At 44.1% G+C, this 24,685-nt stretch overlaps 1 protein-coding gene across 1 annotated transcript in view; it reads right to left on the reverse strand.

Annotated features, from left to right (window-relative positions):
• The window catches only part of BCAS3 (BCAS3, microtubule associated cell migration factor), a 316,591-nt gene that overhangs the window by 224,189 nt on the left and 67,717 nt on the right, over positions 1-24,685 (reverse strand). The window contains exons 16-17 of the mRNA XM_017821512.1: positions 13,611-13,744; positions 4,877-5,141 (exon numbers count right to left, since the gene is read on the reverse strand). Coding sequence (XP_017677001.1) covers positions 4,877-5,141; positions 13,611-13,744 — 399 coding nt within the window. The remainder of the gene's footprint in view (positions 1-4,876; positions 5,142-13,610; positions 13,745-24,685) is intronic.

Raw genomic sequence — 24,685 nt, forward strand, 5'->3', positions numbered from 1 at the left:
GCGCCGGGCACCGGCGGGAGCGCTGAGGGGACCGAGGGACCGCGGGGAGCCTCCAAATAAATAACAAATCGATAAAAAAATAACCGGTTTCCCATCGGAAATCGATAAGTAATGACATTAATGATCCGCCAGAGGGAACGCGCTCGACTTCGTGTCTTCTCGGAGCGCTTCGTGTGTCCGTGCAGAGGGTTAGGTACACCCGTGCAGCTGAACGGTGTTCTAAGGAGAAATTAGTGCAATCAGCTTAAAAGCAGTCACTAAAACCGAGCTTTGAAATAAGAAGAGAGACGCGTTCAGGCTTTGAACCGAAGCTGCAGAAAGAACTACGTGATATTACATCTATATAAAAAAGAGCCGAGTGCGATGCTGCGGAGAAGCACAACAATTCTACGCAAATACAAATGTTAAAATCACATTAAAACTACGGGCCGATGCTGCAGCTTGATTTACTGCTTTTACACAATTCTAAAACCCGCTTTTATCGAGAGACGCTGCAGATCACAAAGGGAAAAATTAAACTCCACAGAGAGTTTTCAAAGAACAGTTTCCAGCTCGTGTTCGCAGCGTTTGGAGTTAAACTCTGCGAAGGAACTGCCCTCCGGTGCTTGAAGTTATTATACAGTTAATTTTCTTCGAAACTATTTTTGTCTGCCTCTCTCTAAATAGGTGGTTTCTTAAGTGAGTGTTACTTAAAGGAAACCAATCTGTTTTTCAGGAAGGGCTGATGATGTCAGTCCTTTCAACTCTGCTTTCCCATAAGAATTCTTCTAGTAAAAGGAGTTTCACTCTGGGAAATAGTGAAAAGTAACGTGAAAATATTTAAAGCATCTCAGGGCTGCATGTTTATCGAACTTCCAGTTTTATGCCTGGATTTTAATCATGTTGTGATTGTGACAAATGAAGGAAAAGCGAGATGAAACCTTTTGATTTTTAAAATTAGAAGAGATTTTGCAATGAAAAACGTGCCATACTAAAATATTTATGAAGAGATAAATACAAGCCTTGAATGCACTATATCCAGAACAGCAAGTTTTTTCACAATTCTAAATTTATCTACTCCATCTCAGCATCGGTATTAAATCTGGAAAAAAACCCCATGGTGTACTATGAACGGGTTTTTGGCAAAATTACACCAATCCAAATAAATACTTCAATCCCCAGCAAAATGCAGGACAAATTCAGAGAGTATCATATTGTTATGGAATGGTTTTAGTAGGTGTGGATATATAGGTTGAATGTGTGTTTAACTTACTGTATAATAATAATAATTATTATTATTATTATTTGTTCTGATACTGGAAATCCCTGCAGCCAGCAACAGAGAAGCTCTGAGCAGAGCTACAGAGACTTTATTTCACTTACTGGTGGTGCAAGAAGTAATGACAATAACACTCGGTAAATTTTAATCTGCAGAATAAAAATACTTAGAGAGAGATATATTTTTCAATCTTCCAAGTAAAACATTACTTTTTAACACCTAAATGCTCTTTGCTATTCCCATATAGGTGTCCTGAGGAGACCAGGGACACTTTTGCATCACCAAGGACATAGTTTTGTTTCTACCACTCATCCCTTAATCCCCACATCATACCTGTGAGATAGGTAAGAACCATAAACCCCATTTTATACAAGTAGAAAGGTCATGTAAGGCCAAATTCTACCCCAATATTCACCCCCACAACCAAGTGATGTTGCAATAGTCTTATAATAGTAAAAGCCCATAAAAGGATCCCAACCCAGCTCAGATATTCCTGACAACTCTGGCAATCCAAAGGAATGACAAAAATACAACGTCGCTGGATTGAGAGACAGAGCAGCCCAAACAAAATCTCTGTCGGCTATAAAAGGTGCAAAGGAAATATCTCTTTATCATCCTCCGTTTAACAGTTTACTTCAGTCTGCTAAAAAGAACAAAGCCCAGCTATGATTCATTTGGAAATGAAATCATCCCCAGCCCCAGTAAAGGCTGACGTTGGGTGGGTAAACAGTTCCTGGGGCGCTCCGGCAAAATGTAAATAGATTGCCTCGCTACTATACACACAGCAAACAGCCTCAGTTTGAAACTGGGAGGTGAAAAATATGACAGAGCACGAACTCTGAAAATATTTACAGGAACAAAAGCTAATCACAAGTTGCCATCAATAAGTTACGACTGCTAATCAGAAAAAGAAGATAACGAGCCAGTGCTCTGTGCGTGGCAGCCCGTTCTTTTGGCACAAGGTTGTAGCAATGAGATTTTAATGCAGAAGAAATATTAGTAGGAGGATTAACAGCAGGGGTTTTTTTAAATTGAGGTTTATTTAAAGTTTTCTGGATTGCAAAGGACACCAAAAAAAAAATCTTCCAGTTTGCCACGATCTCCTCTGAATCAGTCACCCAATGAACAATTTGTCCCAGTGCTGTGGTGCTCTTCAGGACATGGTCTTTGGTTTTATTTCCATTATAATCAGCTGCATTTAGAGGGATGATTAAGGAAAGCAACAGTTATTCTTCTTGAAGAAAATTACAAAATTAAAGTAATTCCACACATGGGGAACACACAGATTATTACTGCTGTCAAACATCACAAAACTCATAGACAGAATCAGCTCAACAAAATTTACTGAGGGTTGCAGAGCGAGTTAAAAGTAAAATCCAGGACTGCTCTTCCCTCTCTGGAGTACTGGCTTACACTCCTGTCACCAGACTGTCCTAACTCCTCCAAACAACAATCATTTAACATTAGAATATGGGAAGGAGCTGTTACAATCTGAGTAAACACATCTTAGCTCACAAATTAAAATAATCATCGGTCTCTGGCTAATGCAGCTGCCACACACACACACAAACACACACATACAATCCCTCTGCTGAAAGTTGCTGTGAACTTCAGGTTTGTTTTTTTTTTTAACAAGTTGATGATAAATGGCTTTTTATAACAAGCCTATAATGGGGTTCAATATCCTGCCTGCCTGCAGCCAGGTAAACTGAAAGATTACTGAAATGAAAAAGCAGCAATAAAATTACTGAAAATATTACAGTATTTTCTCAAATGGACTTTTTTAAAATGGAACCATTTTATCTTTCTTTTTTCCCCCTAAGATTTTTTTCAGACAACTCTGCTAACTCCTCTACACGATCCCCGCAACCTTCTCATGGAAAACTTTCACAAGCAGGTTTGTGAGTTACCAGCACACGGTCTTAGCTCGTGTCCAACTCCAAGCCCTTCATCATCGAAGTGATGAGCACAATCTGTGTGAAATCCTCCAGGAGCCACAGTTACCTTCCTGCCTTAACTGCCCGTGCCCACGTGCAGCCCTCCAACAGAGCTGACTGTTTAAACAGAGCTCATTTTCAAGCCATGATGACTGCGCAGAGATCTTGAAAGAAATCTGATTTATTATCTTTCGGGACAGACATTTGCCAACCAAAGTCTCAGAACTCTTGAGACACTCCCCTGAAAGCTGCTCCCTTTCTCTCAGGGACTCGTCCACGCACAACCTGCCCACCACTGAGCATCCTGGGGGAGGTGGAACTGCTGAGCCTTCTTCCAGAAAGAAGTGTCAAATCTATTCAAAACTTCAAATGCCCCTCAGAGCTCTGCAAAGGCAACAACTTACTGCAGCTCCCCTTGACAGAAAACAGAATTGGCTGGATGAAAGCTACACAAATTGATAGTTCCTTCCTCTCCTCTGTGTGATGTCAACAGTTAAAAGGGATTTGCCATAGCAAAGTTTTAGCGGTCCCCAGCCTGTCTCAGGCCTGACAGGCTGAGCTGCTCTGCAGCAAGGACAGAAAGTAAACTGGTAGATGATACACAACTGTCTGCAAGGAGGAGGAAACTTCAGAGCACGTTTTGGGTGCCTTCCAGTGGCTCCAGGCAGAAGAGCAGGGCTCCAGAACAGCTATGCACAAACCTTTGTTCAGAAAAGTCCAAAGAAAGGAGAAAATACAGAGGCTTCTTCTGAGACAAGCCTGGTTCCCTTAATAATCACCAAGACATAAAACAGTCCCTTTGATTCCAAATCCCCACAAAGGTTCTCTCTATAGCAGAGAGCCCAGTACAGAGTTGGGCTTTCACAAGCACCAACCCTACTCATAATTAGGGAAGAGGGACTGTCCTTGGCCATTTTGAACACTCTCAGACTGGAAAAGGGTGGGCAGCCCAAACAAACTGCTATTGAAACTTCACTTCCATGGAAGTTGTGACTTACTCTTAATGGAAAGGAGGCACAAGGATGCAGCAAATCCCGAATCCAAACAAAGCAGCTTCTAGCACAGACCTCATGAAAGAGAAAGGCAGAAAGAATGGCAAAGACAAAACTGAAGAAGCTGTGGCAATGATGATTTTTGAACATTTCTGAGGCTCCCCTTCACATCCTTCGAGTGTCTCCACCACAGGACCAGGATGGACAGATCAATTCTTACAGACTGTTTTCCCTTTGCACGTTATTTGTCACATTGCTCACACGCACACACAAAAAAAAAGTGGACAAAAATCTGTGCCATCAACTTCCCACTGTCTGGTTTCCACATTTCTCCTCGAGCAGCATTTATTGCAGATATCCAGATGTGCTTCCTGACCACTGGGGCTGATGAGCAGTGAGAATTTTAGGTAATGGCACTTGAATACGGACCAGATTACTGACCTAGATGGAAACTAGAGACCTAAAGGCCCCCAAACTTTCAGTTTAGAGTGGAAATCATTAACACATCTGTGATAGCATCGTTTACTTGAGCTGCAAAACTAGAACTGTCCTTCTGAGGTATGTCCACCTTGGCTCATTCCTGTAATACCTGCTTACATCACATATTTTTGCACAAAACCCGCAGTACCTCACTTTAGGAATTCTTGACGATATAAGGGGGAGGGAAGAAAGGAAAGCAGTGGATTTACCGTGGAGGGGTGAGCCAGAGGGGCTGCTGGACAGGCCTGGCACGGGGCTGCAGCGTCCCCCTTGCTTGGACGTGAGCTCCTGCTCGATCTCCTCCAGCCCCGCGCTCTTCTGGAAGCGGCTCATGCGATTCACCACCCGGGGGGACATGTGTGTCCTCACACAGGGCTGGCCCCCGTAGGGATTGATGGGGAAAACGTGGGAAGTGCCCCGGAGCGTGCTGACCACCACCCAGCGACAGTCGTGGCTGAAGGAGATGTCCTGGACCTGGAAAACAGGGGAGGAGCGGGATGGAGTCACCAGCGTTCACATCTCTGACCTGGGAAACAGCCACGTCTTAAACCAACACAAATCTTAATTGGAAAAGGGAATAAAAGCATATTTTACATAAATCAGAAAAGCATATTTTATATAAATCAGCTCTATTATTGGACATGAGCAGCAGTGTAATACCCACTGCCAAATTTTGTGCACTTCTCAAAAGATTTCTGAGATTTTCCTTTTCAACGGGCCCGAACTTAACGAAAACAAACCACGCTGCAAAGTGCCACAGAAAGCCACAAGAGCCTGGTGGAATTTTCAAATAGAACTCAAAGCTCTAAAAAGAGCTGGGAAATCATTTCAATTACATGTTTTGTATTGGCTTGTTTAATTTGTAGAGATTGCCCAAAAAGGGGGAAAAGGAGGGATGAGAAGGAAGAGAGAGACATCTCACCACTGGGCCTGATTTTGACAAATCCTGGCACAAGTCTTATTTTAGCTTAAAATGGCCAGTTTTGAAGCAAATACAAAAATACAGTTAAACATTTTCCACTACAGTTACTCCCTGCACAGATCTCAGATATGAAGTCCAGAAGGATTTAATTCTCTTTTAAGTGTGCTCTACACAACGCTTTGATGGAAAGCAAATTCTTGTTTCTGAAGGAATGCTTGAAAAGAGAGATTAAAGTTTGTTTCTAGCCCGGTCCTGGCAGACAACTCAAGAAAACAAGTAGTGGAGGTTAAAATGATTTATCATAGAGGAAAAAAAGTCCTAAAACAATTCTTCCAAAATTGTTTTTAAAGGTAAAAGCTGACTAAAAAGAACCAGTATGCAAGTGGGATTTACCACAGCAAACAAACATACAGACGAAGGATTAGTTCTCATTATATTATTAAACAGCATAAACTCCATAAAATTCTTCAAGATTTCACTGAAGCCAGTTTTACAATACACTAGGTACTCAAATTGGAGTAAACACTGATAAAATCTTGACAAATATTCCAGAAATGCACTCCAGCTATTCCAGACAAAAGCAGCAAAGTATTCATCAAAGTGCAAGTTTCCAACCGAGCCCCCCGAAGCCTTGGGAGATAAAAAAAGGATTTAAGTCTTGTGACTTGTGACAAGATATTTGGCTGACAGACCGTCGGGACACGAAATGCTCCATCGACATTACACAGATAAAGCAAAAACCAGCGCTGCACACCTGCTCCTTCAGTCCTGGTGACAGACCCCAAGGATCCCCCAACCACACAGCTCAACCAGCCCCCCAAAACCAGGGATTCTGCTCTTACTGACCTACAGTCACAGCACTCAGAGCTCTGAGTCTGCTCACAAAGTGCTTCACCCTCACGGATGGCTCAAAAAAGGGTTAGAGACCCCACAGGGATTAAGGAGGGCCAAAAAAGGAAACCCCAAAAATGATGGCACCGAGGGTATTTCTGTTTAAAGCAGCAAATTCTCCTGGTCAAAACCAAATATAAGAACTGTGTACAAACTGCCACCCTCAGTTACAACAGAGCTGTGAGATGACAGAGGGAAAAAATGACATCTCACCATCCCATGCAACAGAAGTGTGTGTTTCTACTTCAACACTTCCAGTTGGCATCCTGGGGTTATGTTGTTGTAAAAACTACACACAACAGCCCTGGCACACAACAACCCACGCCAAGAAACTGGGAAACAATCACTACAGGATGTTTTCTTTCCTCTCAGTGTTAACATTACACACAGAAAAAGTATCCCTGTATTCCTACAGGAGGAAAGTGTGGAACTACATAACCCAAAATGCTCTCTTGCAAACAGCCCTCGGGGTGTGCAGTCAGGGTATCGTGGCCATGACTGCTCAAAACATGGCTGAAAACACAGAGGCACAAGGCTTTTAATAGTAATAATGGGGAAAAAAGTGTTGACAGACGAGTGTGCAGTGAATTAAGATTTTTAGGAACAGGGCCACGAAACCCTCCTCAGCAGTGACAAAAAGGACTCTGGAAGCTGCTGTCACACAGGCAGGAATTCCACCTCTCTCCTCCTGGTGTCAAACACGGCCTCGTTTGTCCTCCACAGATAAACCAGGAGTAACAGAACCACAGAAATTCCAGGAGGTAATTCAGGGAATACTTCCAGTTCCAAGGGCAGAATTAAACACGTTCATATCAGACCAGCCCAAATCCACCTGTGCCATGCAAAGGACCCTGGAACTTTCCAGCAGCCCTGGAAGAAGGCAGCGGACCAGGCTGAGAGGAGAATGCTCAGAAATGACTCCAAAAAATCAAAAAATCAGCTGTGTGTGTCCATGACAAACCCCATAAATCTTCCACCACGCTGCTCCTGTACATTACACAGAGTTCTTGACTGCTCAGAGTATAAACAAACTGCACAGTGGCCCATTAGTGGTTTTCAAGTTTATGCTAAGCGTTGCAATTTATTGCTGTCCTTTAGGCTAATGTACTATTATTTCATGTATTTAGAATATATTTCTGGATTTGTTGTTAATTATGATGTAATGTTTAGATACCAAAGATCAATCAAGACCCCATAGTGTTTACAGACACATGTTAATAAAGCACAAAGTACACCAGATCTCTCACGATGCACAGTTTATTCCATAGCTCAAGGTCAACATCACATTTAATACTCACGTCTGTAATTCAAAATTTTATCTATCCTCCTCTGTCTGGGGCAGTAAATGCAATTACAGACCTGAGATTTTGTATAACTTGGGAACCCTTAAGATATTTTCAGATGCAATACTAAATCCTTTCGTGGGAACATCAGTGCCCTCTCCCAGTTTTACACCCATTTCTTTGGAGCAGTTTGGTCCCTTCGGTCCCCTTCACACTACATTTCCCGCATATCCAAAAGTCTCGGTGAAATCCCTGGATATCTCAAGCCCTAATTAGAAGCACCCAAACCTCTTCTGGCCCAAAGGAACGCATTTAAGGCAACCACAGAATGTTATAAGGGCAACAAGGTGCATCCTCCAATTCTCCCGTGCCTAAATCAGGCTCCCCCTGTTTTCCTTCAATTACTCTTCTATCCTTCTACCTTCCACTATCCTATTTCCCCGTGTTTCCAACACCATGATGTCAAATCCTCCACAAAACTGAATTACAATGTAGCTGCCCCGTTCAGAGCCTGCCCCGAGTGAGACAGTCGGGTAATTTAATCCATGGAGCCCTACAAGGACACACCAAGTGCCAACAGCCCTCCCAGAGATCAGCTTTCAGGACTGCACAGATCAAAAATCACTTCTGATATTACAGAATCACCCAGTGGGGCAGGTTGGAAGGGGCCACAGTGGGTCACCTGCTCCAACCTCCCCCACTTGCAGCAGAACCCTCACACAGGTACTGGCACCTCTTTTCTTAGCAAGGAGAAGGAGCTTTCCTGGGCTGTCCCAGCACCTCCCAGGCAAATCCACCCCTGATGCACGTGCACCGTGCAACAGTCAGAAAACAGAGCTCCCAATAAAGAAATAAAGCACATTTTGACCTTCCTAGTGCTCTTTTTTTTTCCCCCTACAGCCACTTTTTCAGGTGTGGGGAGTTCCACCAGCTGCGATCTGTATATTCTGGTGCACTTCACTGCATTTAATTAAACTTTGATAGTTAATTGAAACAACAGTGGAGAAGGACCAGCAGTGCTGCGGCAGGAACTTGACCTGTTCATGCTCACTGTGCCGTGTCACAGAGAAAACACACCGTTATTTGAGGCACTGGACTTAAGTATTTAATTATGCTGTGCAGAGAGATGGCAGAAAGCAAAAACCACTATCATTAACAGTGAGAAAGAGCAGCAGTACTGAGGAGCTAAGGGTGGAAATAAATTAGAAAACTGGTCTGCACGTGAATTTTTTTGGTCGAGAAAATTAAGGAAATAATGTAGCAACGAACACAAATGAAAAAATAATAAAATCATGGACTACACAATAAGATTTATCAGACCCACACAGACCCAAGTCTGTCTCCCCGAGTCCTCAAAACTGATTTCAGATCCCAGTTTCTCCCTGGGCACAGGGAGATGCTCATGTGGGGTCCCCCAGCCAGAGCAGAGCTGCCTATTAATAACTGAAACTACAAAGGCCACTGCTCCGAGCTCTGGCTCCTCAAGGCACTCAAGCTACTTCTAATTGCAGCAGCTTCTTCGTGTCTGCTCTCATCCAAGACTGATCAACTTCCCAAAATCAATCTTTATTATTTCAAGTCTGTCCCCGGCTTATTTCCTAGAAATTAGAAAGTCTCTCTTCCAGAGACTATTTCAATAACTGCAACTGTCTGTCAAACGACAGGAAGGAATTTCTCTTGGTCATGGAGGTTCACCTCAAATGTGAGCTGTTCCAACGTTTCACTCCCTGGACATGGGACACGACACAACCTTGCCCGGTCCCTGTGGAATCACATCACAGGAACATTCCTGCATTCCCTGGAAAAGCGTGGAATCGCACGTGCTCCGTGGCAGCCCGAGCTGGAATGTTTTCCTCGTTCCCTGTGTTTGCCTGTGCCCACTGAAGTCAGTCAGAGCAGCAGCAGCAGGCTGACAGTGCGGGAGGTCACGGAGGGCCCTGGCCACGGGCCCGCTGACGCTATCGCTGCGTTTATTTGTTCTGGGCTGAGATAATTGTGTTTTCAGGGATTTTGTTTGTTCTGTTTACGATTTCAGATCAAAGGCAAAGGATCATCAGGTGACGCTCTAACTTTCATCTGCAAGCAAATGAGCTTCCTCAGTTCGGAACATGCTATACCTTCATTAAAAACCTTCCAGAATGCTCCCGGGGAAAACCAGGAGTGTGGGAAGTGTTGACTCACAATGCAAGAGCTGCAGGACAAGAAAAGGTATCCTTGACCAAACCATGCACCACAGACATGGGCACATTTTTCCTCTTTGCAGCTGAACTGTGCAAATGTGGATCCTCTGAGAGCTTCAGGTCTCTCTCTGGCACAGTTAAATACAACCAGCACTTGCAGTGGACCTTCCTGGTGTTACTCAGTGCCTCAGACATGCTGCTTTTTGTCCTCTTAAGGGAAAAAAAAAATTCAAAGTGTAAGTGGCACTTCAGGACTACAAGATCTTAATCTGATGTAACCAAAACAGTGACTTCTGTCTGTGTTTGCAGAAAAGTGACTTTGAGCGTTGTGACCTCGGGACTTGCATCGTGAATCATCTGAGCTCTTCACATCCTTCCATGGCCATTGTCCCTGCAATTCCCTTCTGAGGCAGAGCTCCCCTTTCCATCTTACCCCATCTTCATCCCAGTCACAGAAAGTGGCTTTCTTGGGAAGTGACTGATCTTCACAGTCCCGACCCAATGTTTGATTCAGCACAAAAGGCTTCTTCCTGTATTTGCTGCTCAGTGTCAGCCAATGCAACACAATTTGCAATAACAGCACTTTAAAACTCAATAATGCTCTGTTTCATTGTTCAAGGCACCCAGGAGGAGAAAAGGAAAGCTGGGTTAGGAACAGTCCTGGAGAGACAAGAATAATGCTGCTGCTCACCCTGAATTTGCATCAAGGGGAGGGGAAGCTCCAAAACCCCACCTCACCAGGAATGGTACCTAAACATCCTCAGCACCAGGACACCAAGTGGGCTGGCAGGGACAGGCCCCTTACATGAAGATCACTGACAGCTGACATGTGGGTGACATGGAGACACTGCTTGACTGCAGTACCTGATCAGAAAACACCCTTATAAAGTCACAACACTTGCTTCTTTTCCTTTAATGCACATTAAGTGTGCAACTCAATCCACTTAGGATGCTTCAGTTTAGGAATGACAGAGGGGACTTCCTGTCACTTCCTCTTAGGAGACACATGAGAAGTACAAGCTCCTGCTCTGCCCTCCCACCACCAAAGCCAAGGTAAAACAGAGACCAGGAATTCTGCAGCCCTGCAAACAGGGATATTCCAGGGCTGGGATTCCAAACCGGGTGAAATTGCAGTTCACACCAATAAACTTAGTTCCCAAATTTCTGTTCCAAGAGTGAAAATGGCCTGTCCTGTGTTACACTGCAGATCCAACACGTCTTGGATAAATCAGTCTCACGGTGCATTCCATGTGAAGTCCATTTGTGCAGGAGCAGTGATCCCCTGTGGAAACTTCTGTGTGTCCAGAGCTCAGGCCCAGCCACAGGAAAACCACCTGAGAGTTCTAAAAACACCACCCATGTACCAGTTCTTTGTCCATGGACTGAATGGTCTTATATTCTCAGTAATTAGTATTAGCAAGAAAAACACTAATGGAGAACAAAGCCAAAAAAAAAAGCCTGTGAAAGAAGGAGATTTTGGGAATGTGGGGTGAAGCTCTGCTGGCCAGAATCTCGTGTCCAAAAGCAGATGATTTCAGCAGGGACATTAAAATCCCACATACAACATGGGCATAATGATGATGTTTAACCAATTTATCATGGGTACTAGCTAAACAAATTCTGACACTGATAATCACTCATGTCCATCAACACAAATTAGAACTTTTTATAGCTCCAGTGCAGAAGGTGACCTTTAAGACCATTGGCCTTGATTCACAGTTAGCTTTAAACCGGGGGGAAAAAAAAAGAAAAAAGGTCTGGTGGCAAATGTATAAACAGTGTTCTAACCAGAAAGGAGGTACAGAGGCTCCCAGTGTGGGCCACAGAATATCTGCATTGAGGATTTTGCACTGAACAGTCTCCAAAATTCGTGTCTAATGCTACTCATACGTGACATTTACACAACAAAAGAGCAGCACCCCATACTACTCTTCTCACTAAACAGCTACAAATACTTCTATTCCAAAAGAAAACAATAAAACAATTCATCACATTCTGTAAATCTTTTAAATGATGTGTATTGAGGATCACAGGTACCAATGCAATATTGTTTAATTATCCAGGGAGTTGTGAAACTCCCACCAACACACCTCAGACTGGTTAGAATTTTCCCCATTTTCCGCCATTCCAAAAGCTATACTGTTCACATCCCAAATGGAAACTGTGTGGCAAACGAGGAAAAAATTTTACTATGTTGATTCTGAGGATTTTAATGCAATGCTTTCACAGAGATGCTAATACTATACCCCAAAAACCCGGGTATCAATAAGGGTTTCTTCTCTAAGACATGTTCTGTTTGGTTTCCAATGTGTGCCTTGAAAACAAATTTATCAGCTGTAAAAACCAGAAGAACATCTTTGTTCCTTGTGACTGGAGTCCTGTGCTTTGGTTTTCAATATTGAGTCTTTGTATGAAAGGAGAACAAAAATAACTCTAAAACATTAAACACATTATAGAACAGGCTCAATTAGATGACAGAGTGTGTGTGTACACACAGATCTCATTGCTCTGTGCATTATTTATAAAAACTACTTGTTAGTACTATATATATTATCCCATAGGCACAGTTTTTCCTAATTTCCTCTCACTTTCCAGATGGGTTATTCCTTCTTATAGTAAACCACTACCTATAACAGTAATTACACTTTTTCAGAATGGCAGCAGCAAAGCCTAACTTAAACCATCAGTAAATTAAATTCACACAGATTGAAACATTATCAACCACTGCTACAAGCAACAAGGTTTTCAGATTCTACTTGTTACAGAGGCAAAAAATTGAAGGGAAATGGCACAACTCATAGGGAAAAAAAAAGGTTTGAAGGAAGTATAATCAGGGTACCACACTAATCCCAGCTCCCAGTGCCAGGGTCATAATCACAGCGCCCGAGGCTTCTCCCTGTCACACTGCTTCACATCTGCCAGGCTGTCACAAGCCTGTGCTCGCAGTGTGTAATTGCATCAGCGAGTGCAATACTCATTTCTTAGCCCGTGGTGACATTTTTATTTCTGTATTTAGAGCGGGTTCCTCGGCAGTTACTCAGTGCCACGAAGGTGGGGCCCTCCCGGTGCCCGAGAGCGACGCTGGGCTCGAGCAGAGCCACGGCAGTGCCAGCAGGAGCAGCTCCCTGTCCCCCACCCCGCCAGAAAATCACCTCACTGAGCACTGTTTAAAACATCAGACTTGCCCACCCTTGGCTAACATCCTAACCTGGGGTTCCACCTTTCAGGGTGGGATTTCTCAGCTGGGAAGTTGGACACGTATCGCCGCAGAGAGAAGTTAATGGCAGCCCTCTGATTAAGCCTTCCCTTCAACTCTTTAATTGTCTGTCTGTGGCTTTTACCACCAAAGTCAAGCACAGAGCCTGACAGTTGCTCCACGGGCACGAGACAAATGTTGAACATGTTACATGAGAAAAGGTTAAGTGCAAACACAGCCAATAATCGGGGCCCTTTGGAGGCAGTGCCAGAGCTGAATAAATCTGACAGCACCTCATTGCAAAGGGCAAGAATTTATTCTTGTCCAGGTTAAACGCTCTGCTCTTATCCCTTCTGTGGCTGGAACACAAGAAAGGCTCTTTGTGTGCTGAAACAAACATTAAAGTGCCAACATACACAGAATGTATAAGGTGTCTGGGGATTATTCTGCAGCAAAAAGAGTTGGACTTACTTTGGCTTCAGTCTCTCCCCTGTGAAGTGTGTACAAATGATGGACGGCACTTTGTGATGATGACCAAGGATGTGTCAGGATTTGGAAAACATGGAAATCATGGCCTAACGTGTCAGTGGTGACCAGCAACATCCCTGGGTAAAAAAAACAAAAAAAAGAAAAAAAAAAGAAAAAAAAAGAAAAAGAAACACAAAAGCACAAGAGATTAATCACTGCAAAAGAAGAGGCTTAAAATGTCTATCTAAAAAAGCAAGCGTGGCTTACATTTGGGTTTCTGGAAACAGGAGAAAACAGACACAGAGAATTAGTGAATTGAAAGGGATTCACCTCGTAAAAATGAATCAGAAATTCAGCTGAAATCATATTCACAGTATTACTACTTAATATCTTATTAAGCATTCATATAGTATTACAACACAAATCCATAAAAAAACAACTGAAAAATCTGAATATTCTAACTAAATTTGAGAACTGTGTGACCAATATGAAGCATTGAAATGATGGATGTTACAGTAAAACCCCAAAATGCTCTTCCCTAGGCAAGACTGATGTCTCCACAATAACAATTTCTGGAAGAAGAGATATTATCAAAACCCAACCAAAACAACCCAGACCAAACCAATCTTGAAGAAGCATCTTTCTTATAAACGAAAGAAACTGATTTATTGGTGAAAGGCAGCAAATCAGAGTTGAGAGCTTTCAAGTGAAATACTAAATTAGGTATTAACTTCATTGAAAACAGGTCACTGGTGGAGGTACTGAAATGATTCCATTAAAAGATCAGCAAAATCACAGTAACTTGTGTTTGTTACTTACTTTTTTCTCCCACTATGAATAAGTCCATAACCCAGTTTTTAAACATTTTCAAACATATTTGAAGTTGATTTGCCATAAAAGTGCATGATTTTATACCAAAAATTAAGGACTTTTGTACATATAAGAGAAGTGCAGCATCATGGTAGAACGTAGAGCTACGGTAGCAAACTTCAAATTCATTTTTCTGTATAAAAATGTCCACAGTACCATGCTTATCAATGAAATCTAATAAGTTATCACCCAAAGTAATCCTCTGGCATTTAATTTCTGTCAAATACAAAGTGGTTTTAGCAGTTTAACAGTGACATTCTAAGTAGTTTTCAAGGAACCCATCTGTTAAAGGAGCCCAGGAATTCCCACATAGCTCTGTTGTGATGATTCTCCACATAAGGCAAAACTGAAATCTTTCATCCTTTAGGAAGAGAACCTTATCTCCACGTTTTACATGACACCTATTTAAAGGAATAATGATTCTCTCACTGCTGTCATAAAAAAGCATTTGCTTCCTTGGGTTATTTACACGTGGCTCCAGGATTCATCTTCCCCTCAGAGACAGACAGGACACATCTAAAGCTCTCACAGCGTCACCATTGAAGTCCCACCTTATGACACTTGGAACATTTTAGAATGAAACTGGAATAAAATCCTCTTGTGTACCGAGCAGCTGAGAAACAGTCTCTTAGCAAAGATTAATTAATTTTTCTACTGGGCCACCATTACATCACTGGATCGGTATCCTGAGTGTTTTCCCTCCTTGGCAATCCTGGAATCCCCCTTCCCTTCAGCCCACATGGAAAAATTTCAGTGGCCAAGGAAATTTGGGCCCAACATCTCTGCCGGTGCCACTGAGGGGTCTGTGAGGACACGTGAGGCACAGCCCAGTCCCGACCCCTCCAACCGGGACAACCCGGAATCATCAACGGCTCTGTGGGAGCACCAGCGGCCGCACCCCTGGGCCCCTCAGGAAATCAGCATCCTGAGAGGGCAAACACCTCCTTTCGGGGCAGTGAGGCCCACCAGCAGCAAGGGACAAACTCAGAGAAATCCAAATGGCATCAGAGACAAACCTGCCCTCGAGTCTCCCCTCAGCGCGAGCAGCGAGGCCGGCAGGGCCGGGCCGGAGCGCGGCCACCCACACAGCTCCCACCATCCCTCACCGTCACACCGACACGGCACCCCAGGCCTGACCTCAGCAAGATCCCCTCCAGCAGACATACTTTTACTGTTACCGGCTGGGACCGCGGTCCCGGGTGTTGGAAATGAAAGGGAGTTTGTTATGGAGCTGAGAAACCCGGCAGTGCACTGGGGTATTATGTTTGGGCGGGAAGGCATGTGAGCTGAGGTTGGTCTGGATGTTAATGTTGGCTTAACTGGCAATTTCCTTGATTTGTAGTGACTGTGTTGATAGGAAATACAGCTAAAGTCGCTCCGGTGCGAGTCAGCCAAGTCTTTAGTGTGGGATTATGCACACAATTTGCATTAATTCTGTTCTGCAACATCACAAACTCCACTTCCCTCCTAGTGAAGTGTGCGGTCCTCAATAATATATAGCATTTCCAGCAGAGAAAGCTGGAAGCAAACAGGGGCTTGTGTGCTGGAATTAGGCTGCCACTGTTACTGGAGCAAGGATATTCCAAAAGGTCTAATTCAACCCAGTAAGAATTTATTTTCCCTATTCCCGTGTTTTTCTCTGCTCACATGTCAGACAGCTTCATAGAGAAGTGGAGTGTGCTTTGAGTCCTTTTGAGCTCTCCATTATTCCCTTTGGAGAAGCTGGAAGAGATGAATCCATGAGGCTTCTCTCAACAGTGAGCAGACAGCCTGAGCAAACACAGATAGTTTTTTCTTCCCCCAAAGCTCTAGAAGTGTTTTATAAACCCAGACACAGCGCTGAGTGCACCCAGAGATCCCAGCAGAGGTTCCCTGTGGGATCCCATCCCACGGCACGGTGTGAGGAAGATCATAAAAAAATACTTTAAACGAGCCAAAAATCTGTCTGGAACTGGGGACAAAAAGCTGCCAGTGAAAACACCGACACTCCCCCCCGTGTTGTCCATCACAGCCATCGGTGTTTGGCCAACCGGGATCTCGTTTCCAGCGCCGGCGAGAACCGCAGGTGTCTGCGGGCAGCCAGTGAGCCCACATGGGATAGAATTTCACCTCACAGCCCTTCCCCCAAATCCATAAACCCCTCTTTAACCTGAGCTTTAACCTGCGGTGCACGAACCCCCAGAGCCCACGGTGGTACCTGTTCGTTCGCGGCCCGGACCCGAACGGCCGCAGCCGTGAGATGGCCCATCCCTCCGGGCTCCGATCGCTTCCAGGTGATCCACACGGTCCTCGGTTCCACACTCACGTGCCTCGCCTTTGGGTTTTTCAGGGGTTTCGTGGGTTTTGGGTCTTTTTTTCTGTCTTTGCTAACTTGAAGGAGCCCGGAGGTGAAAGATAATACATTTGTGGGTGGAAAGGAATTGACTTAAAAATAGAAAGATGGGTGGTATCTGATCTGGCAATTTTGCCTAATCCAAACTCCTGCTGCCTGTCCTGTTTGGAATAAATGCATTTTAGCAGATGAAAGCCGAGGGGAAACAGGCCCTTCGCTTGTTATTAGCGACTCTTTTTCAGTAAGTTAAAGCAGGACCTTTCACACCCACATTTGCATTTCAAGTACAAATATATACTGGCAGAACTTGTATCAACACGGAGGTCCCAAGCACAACACCACAGATGGGAAAGAACGTGTATTTATAAAACAGCATTTTGAAATGTCTTCCTCACCCCTGTTATTCGAACAATAAATCACCACTGGTTTAGAACACTGCGCTTGGGTTTCGCCGTGGTATTTTCCAGCCCTCACACTGAAGAATCCTGGTTTTCCATTATCACAGCTCAGCCATTTTGTTGCTCTCTCCATCTCCCTGCAGGAATACCTAATCCCAGCGGGGAAAGGCGAACTGGAATCCTGGTCCTCACCTCACTTTCACTTTCAAGCGCAGGAAACTTCAACTCGGCTTTCTAAGAGACCTTGTGACAGTTTTCCCAAAAAGTTGTTTAGACGGAAATACGGGTTAAAGCTGCCACAAGTTCAGCCCAGAATGTTTTCTCTTGTGATGTACTTTATGGATGAATAATCAGAGATGAAAAGTGAATAATTCTTGAGGATTTCCTGCTTATTTTTCAAACTGGCAATAATCCCTGTTTAACAGATAACAGCTGAAGTCTTGCATACACAGGACCCAGTGGAAATTTATTTAGAATGTATCTCACTGCAAAAATTCTGATTTTGCTTATCCATAGCAAGAGGGTGCAGCCAGAATAAATTAATGACTGTTTTACCGCGTGGCTGTTTTAAATCCACAGAGCTGATTAAAATCCATACTTAAAGGAGGAGATAGATATCCTAGATGGGAAAAAAAATTAGCAAAGCTTTGTTTTACCTGCCCTAATTTACAGCTTCCTACTTTTCCTGCATTCTTTTTGGGAAACAATAAGCTTCTTTCAGGATAGAAACGTTTAAAAAACACCGGGAATATATGCATAAAAGGAAAAACTGGTACAGATGTAGACTGTGGGCTAAGAGCTATTTATGCAGTATCAGAAGACTAAACCAGACTCTGGCCTGGCCATAAACTAAGCCCACGCCCTAAATGAGGTGCCAAGCCACAAAAAGCATTTGCGTCAACTGGGAATACAAGGAAAAGAAGGACTTCTAATTATAGGGCCTGGAAGCGGAAGCCCAGAGTGATTAGGAGTTTAGGCGCTGCTGTATGTTTATCTGGGAGCTTCCTCTCGCTCGCTCTGGGCCCGGCTTTGATAGATGAGGCTTGGCCTAAAGGGTGGGATGGCAGTCGCCGCCGGTACACAGAGTTCTCCGCAATCCCAAGGAGCCCGGGCGGGATGCTCGGCCCTGCGGCTGTGCCGGCACAGAACCCTTGGCAGCTCGGCGTCAGCGGGGCAGCCCCGGCGGCAAATTAGAGAGCAGGGCCCGCTCTGGGCAGGGGCTGGGAAGCTGGGAGAGCCGAGCAGCCCCAGCACCCCACCACATCCTATTTATAACACCTCCCGAATTGCAGAGCTGCCAATCGCCCGGGCAAACGAGGCCCCGGAGGCTTCACCTCGGGCTGGAGCTTCACAGGGAGCTTTGGGCTCCTGTGGGCAGAGCACGGTGCTGGGAACACCAAGGCTGGGGGGCTGAGCCCAGATGGGCCACTCGCTGGATCTCGATGATCCTCAGGGATCCCTTCCAACTCCCAATATTCTGTGACTCTAAATTCCCATTTTCAGAGGGACGGGAGGGTTTCCCACCTCCCAGAACGATGTCATTCTGTCACCACTCACTGAAGGACTCGACACGTCCGAGCTGGGTGGGATTCCTTTCCAAAACACCAAGGGCAGGGCTGGGAAGGCAGGCACACATCTGCATGGAGGGCATGTGAATCCATGGATATACTCCATCAGGAAGGCAGGCACACATCTGCATGGAGGGCACGTGAATCCATGGATATACTCCATCAGGAAGGCAGGCACACATCTGCATGGAGGGCACGTGAATCCATGGATATACTCCATCAGGAAGGCAGGCACACATCTGCATGGAGGGCACGTGAATCCACGGATATACTCCATCAGGAAGGCAGGCACACATCTGCATGAACAGCACGTGTATCCATGGATATACTTCATTGGGAAGGCAGGCACACATTTGTATGGAGGGCACAGTATCCCTGACTATACTTCATTCAGGCAGGCAGGCACACATCTGCATGGAGGGCACATGTATCCATGGATATACTTCATTGGGAAGGCAGGCACACATCTGCATGGAGGACACGTGTATTCATGGGAATACTTCACTGGGAAGGCAGGCACACATCTGCATGGACGATGTGTATCCATGGATATACTTCACTGGGAAGGGAACTCTTCCATTTCCACGCACAGCCATGGACAGACCAGTTCAGTCACTGCACAAACTATTTGCACAATTGGTTAAAAATATGATCTTCTCAGATTTTAAATATGAACTTTGATCCCATTCAACGCTCTGCAGGTTTCCAAATTCCAGGATCAGAGCGCTCAGAAGAACCACTCTGACTTCCGGCCGCTCCTGATTCAGTCCACACGGATTTCTCCCGGCATTCCCACCTTCCCCACGCTCCTTGCACAGCCTCCTGCTCCACTGCAGCTCTCTGGCAGAAGCAGTTGCAGACGTATCTTGTTAAGATGTGACAAAGTTTGTACGGTTTTGTGAAGCATCTGACCCGACCTATGAACAGGAGCTTTATTTATACTCACTTCACTCCTCTCCTGGGCTGATGGGAGTCAAAATACTGCCAAACATCAGTGCTGCTCAGCCCAGGGAGACTCCACGTGTAACCTCTGCTCCAGTTGCAAAAATTTAGTCCCAAAGACACTTAACCAAACAAAGAAATTCTGATTTTAACAAAAATTCACCACAAAAGAACCACAAGGACGTAAAGATACCCAATATATTCAAAATAAATATTTTTTAAAAAATCCCAGCGAGTCAAAAGGAAGGGAAGAACAATAAACTATTATTTTGTGAATAAATAACTCCCTGTGACTGTACTCTGGAGATTTCTAGACACTGTAACGCTCAGGACAAGGCAATAATTCAAGTTGAAAAACAAAAGTCAAAATAAATAGGAAAATAAGTAATTATTCTGTCATTAAATAATTACAGCTCATTTCCCTCCAGATGAGTGCTTTTCTGCCCACTTGCTCTTTTCAATGGGAAAAACTTCTGCAGGGATGTTCCAATTTCAACCTCTTTAACAATTAACTCAAGGCCACCGTCATGTTTCAGTACAGAACATTTCAATAATCAGAGCAATTTCAGGTCTGTTAAAGGTGCAGTCAGGCATCCTAAGGGGGGACACAGTTTAATCTGTTTTACTGCTGGCCCAACATTAATTTTCTCGTTATTAATGGGTGGAAAAATCTCTTTTGTAGCCAAGGAAGCGTAATTATTTTCAATTTTCGATGTGTTGCACTTCACAGCTCCCAGCTGCTAAGCTGGCAGGAGCAACACTCCTGGAAAGCAGATCATTTATTTACCACAATTAAAAGAAAAAAAAAAAAAAACCAGGTATGTATAAATCAGCACCATCTTTTGGCTGCTTACTAACTGAGAGTCTTGCTTGCAGGACTCATTTCTTCCTCTCCAAACCCGTTTCTCTGGAATCTTTTTTACCACCTTGCCATTAATTCCATATGGATCAAGTCTTACAGCCTCCACCTTTCCAGCCTCAGGTAGAGGTCCCAAAACTCATCCCATTCTGCACATGCAAGGTGTGTGAATTCATACTCCTGTATGTAATAATACCTATTAATTATGTGTATTGGAATGCACTTGCCCATCCTGTCCATTTAAAAGCTGGTGCTACTCCCAAATTGAGTGTGGACTCTGCTACAGCTACAGAAATGTTTTAATTATTGTATTTTCAGTTTGTTTTTAAGGGCTTGTACTGAAAAATATTGGGTCTGTGGCTCCCCCTAAAAGGGTGAGAAGCCGGGACACAATCCTGCCTCTGGAAATTCAGTGTGGAGAAAAGTTTTTATGGAGAAACACTGTCCCAGGAGAAGACCACCAGGAAGCCTTTGTAACAAAATGTCCTTTTCAGAGGCTCTAAGGCTACCTACTCGCCTTAACAAATTGGCAGTTGAAGCACAACCTCTTTAAAAAAAAAAAAAAAATCAAATAGAGGATAATTCTCATCTTTCCTGGCTGCCCACAGCCACCTACTGGGTTTGTTGTACATATAGTTCTTGGCAGTGCAGCTTTCCCTCCCCAGACCCACTGAGAAACGAGGCACGAGCCTGCCAAAAACAGGAATGAAGGATTTAAACAACCTTCAAACAGACGTGTAAACTTCTCCCCTTGACCCGACTCCCAAAACAAACCCAAGTAACAGACACATTTGTATGGATGCTCCTGGAAATAAGGAATAAAAGCACAGCAGTGACAGCTCTCCAGTGGAGCCCAAAGCCACAATCCCAGTTGGAATCAGCCAGTCCCAGCTCAGCTGCAAAAGGGAAACCCTGGAGCTGGGAGGGAACAAACTACTGTAACACATTTATTTGTTGTGTCAAACCCAGTGCAATCAGCAACTCGAGCTAACCTAAAAAGAATATTTATCCTAGGGGTTCATATTTCCATAAATCCTAAAAAAAATCCCGATTTTATGACCCTGAACCACTCCAGACAAAGAGAATGCATGTGTCAGCTCCAGCCCTGACTGCAAGTGCTTACACAGAAGTTCCACTTTCCCACCTCGAAAATTCTGTCCCCCACCAGCCACGTCCTGCAGACAAAAGACATCACTGCAGGCAAGAGATTTCAGCCTTCAAAAAATAATAAAGGTGGAGGACAGAAATAAAAATGAGGGGTTTGGTTATTCCCAGGCTCCTTGGTAGCATTTCTAAAGCAGCTGGTCCAGACTGAAAGCCTGAAGCTCCCATTTCCCAGCCCAGCATCATTTCCAGTCCTCACAGGAGGAGGGAGGGGAAAAGAAATTCTCTAAGTTCTACCCCCTGTGTCATCTGAATTAAACCCTTCACCTCCAGAACTTTCAAATTCTAAATAATTTCCTTCCTGCCTTCTTCGAAACACCAGCAAGGAACACAGAGATATTAAAAACTCGTTTGTCCCACGTTTAAATAAAAAGTTAAAATAATAATAAAAAAAAATCAATACTTTCAGATCGGTGTTTATAAAATTTAATTAAGCTTGGCACGGCTATAAAATTTTCTGTTTTCCTAGAGGGTGGAGAGGAAACTTCCAGTTTATCATGAAATTTGGGTAATAGAACTGGTAAATAAGGTAGAAACCCCTGTCTGGAACTGATTTCTGAAGCACTGATCTGATTTCCTTCCTTACAGACTCTGTTTTTATTGTATTATCTATGGCTGTAGAGAACTTGCCCAAGTGTAGACAACAATGAATTTAGCAACTCATATTCAGCTTTAGCACAAATAAAACATCCATAATTCGCCTTTAAATGTGGTGAAGTAAAGACAATTGACTGAAATAAAGCTGCAGCCCAACAGACTCTAAAATTACCCTTAAAAGCACATACAACAATTCCTGCAGTATGGAGAGATGTGTATAATTTACACACAGGTTGGTTTTAATTATCACAGTTCATAAAGGCCTTTATACCTCCGAGCTGCCCGAACGAAGAGAGGATTCTGTTCGTTTTCAACGTGGCAAAAATGGATAAAAGGGTCCTCCCTCCTGAAACCCAGATCTTTTAAGCATGTCCAGCTTGCTAAGAGGACTAAAAAAGCAGATTCCAGGCTTGACCAGGGCTGTGATTTACAGAGATCCCACTTGGAGAAGCCCCACAGAGGGTGACTCCGGCCCCGCCGGACGGGGCTCCCTCTCCCCTCCCAGCTGGAGCCCCGGCTGGGGGGTTCCAGCCAACACCATCCCCGCTGCCATTAAAATATTTGTTTTAATTCTGACCCCAGAGTCACAGCTAATAAACAAGAAAGGCAGGCAGAAATTGGAAAACAAACTGAATGCAGCTGTCGGGCTGGACGGCCCACAACGGCTTCGCCGCGTCCCGCGATGCCACGAGCAGCGGGGTCTGCTCTGCACTTCCTCTGGCACAGTTAAACAAGGGACATTCTACTGGATTTTTACTGGATTCTTATTGGATTTTGACTGGATTTTACTGCCCTCTGAGCTGTGGGCAGCAAACAGTGATTTCCTGGGGGTTCCTCACCGGGACACGGACGGTGTTTGTGTCGAGTTCCATCACTGCCCTCACACATGAGCCACCAGGATTTTGTGTCTATAAAACACGGTTGTGTGGCAGCCCAGAGTCCATTTCAACATATCCAGGGACCAGAGGATTCATGTTTTAGGAACTACTCCGAAAGGCATTCCAGAATGACACAAAAACCCCACCCAGAGGGGTGAGACATGAAGCTTCTGCTGCTCCATGGACTCCCCAAAACTGACTCGTTGTCCTCAAAAAGTACTATTTTTTTTAATATGTCTTTATAAAAATTAATTAAAAAACACCTTTCCAGAATGCACAGGATTAATATTAATTAGAGAATCAGGAACCTGAACCTCCCTGAAAGGAATCCATTCAGAACAGGGCAAAGGGAGCCATGTCCTTTTAAAATTGTAGACACAAAGAACTGAGGATTAAACATCAGGGTAGTAAGGGAGCCAGAATTTTCAATTTGTTTTGAAATATATGGAGGAAAACACAGATAAATTTAGTTTGCAAAAAAAATTACAGCACATTGGTGTGTTTTTCAAAGATGTACCACCCTCCACTCCTCAGCCCTCAGGTTTGGGTTGTGAAGAGAGAAGAACGAGCACCTCACAGCCCTCCAGAAGTAACCACTGTTTGTTTTCTGGGTTTTTTAATTCAAAAAATAAAAATAAAACCAACAGATATTTTTTTTAAATATGTGGAAATCCAACTTCCAAATAACTGATATTATTATATTGAAATAAAAAATAAAAACAGGAGGGAGACTTAAATCTCCCCAATCCCACTGCAGTCCTAATTCCCAGTCCCAAGTCCCACTGCAGCCCTAATTCCCAGTCCTGCCTCAACCCTGGGTATTTGCTTCCACAGCTTTGCTCCAATCCCAGGCCCTTACATGAAAGTGAAACAGTGAATTCTTTGGACCAAAAAGCAAAGGAGCAGCAATAACCCAAAGCATGTGAGTGAAGCCATGCAGGGAATTTCCCTGGCAGCCCCTGCTCCGGGTGGGATGGGACAGGAACAAAGGCAATTAACTTTCATGGACACCACAACTGGTGAGGTTTTTTTCCTCCTCTGGAAATCAGTGTCTAACAGAACTTAATGAAAAATGAGGATATTTGCTGGGTTCCCTCAGTCTCCAGTCTAGACACTCTCCAGTTCAGACTAATCCAGTTTATCACTGAGAACCCTTTCCAACTGCAACATTTAATCCTTCCCTTCCCTCTCCCGTTCCCAGCCCTGCACACACTCACAATTCCTGGCAGCCTCTCCCCAACACGTTAAAAACTTGGAGGCTTTGCTGTAAACATCTTCATTTCAGTGCCCCCCCTCTGGGGCTTCCTGCCTTTTGTGGACTTCCAAAACCTAGTCCAGGTCACCTCCACCCAGAGTTTAAATAATGAGCTTCACATTAAGTAGCAGAGAGGCTCTAATGACCACGTCCTTCTCCAACTGGTTTCTTAATTAGATAAACGAGTATAAAATCTAAATATATAGAAATATATA

The sequence above is a fragment of the Lepidothrix coronata genome, unplaced genomic scaffold (assembly GCF_001604755.1).
Source record: "Lepidothrix coronata isolate B3197 unplaced genomic scaffold, Lepidothrix_coronata-1.0 Scaffold91, whole genome shotgun sequence".
NCBI lineage: Eukaryota > Metazoa > Chordata > Aves > Passeriformes > Pipridae > Lepidothrix > Lepidothrix coronata.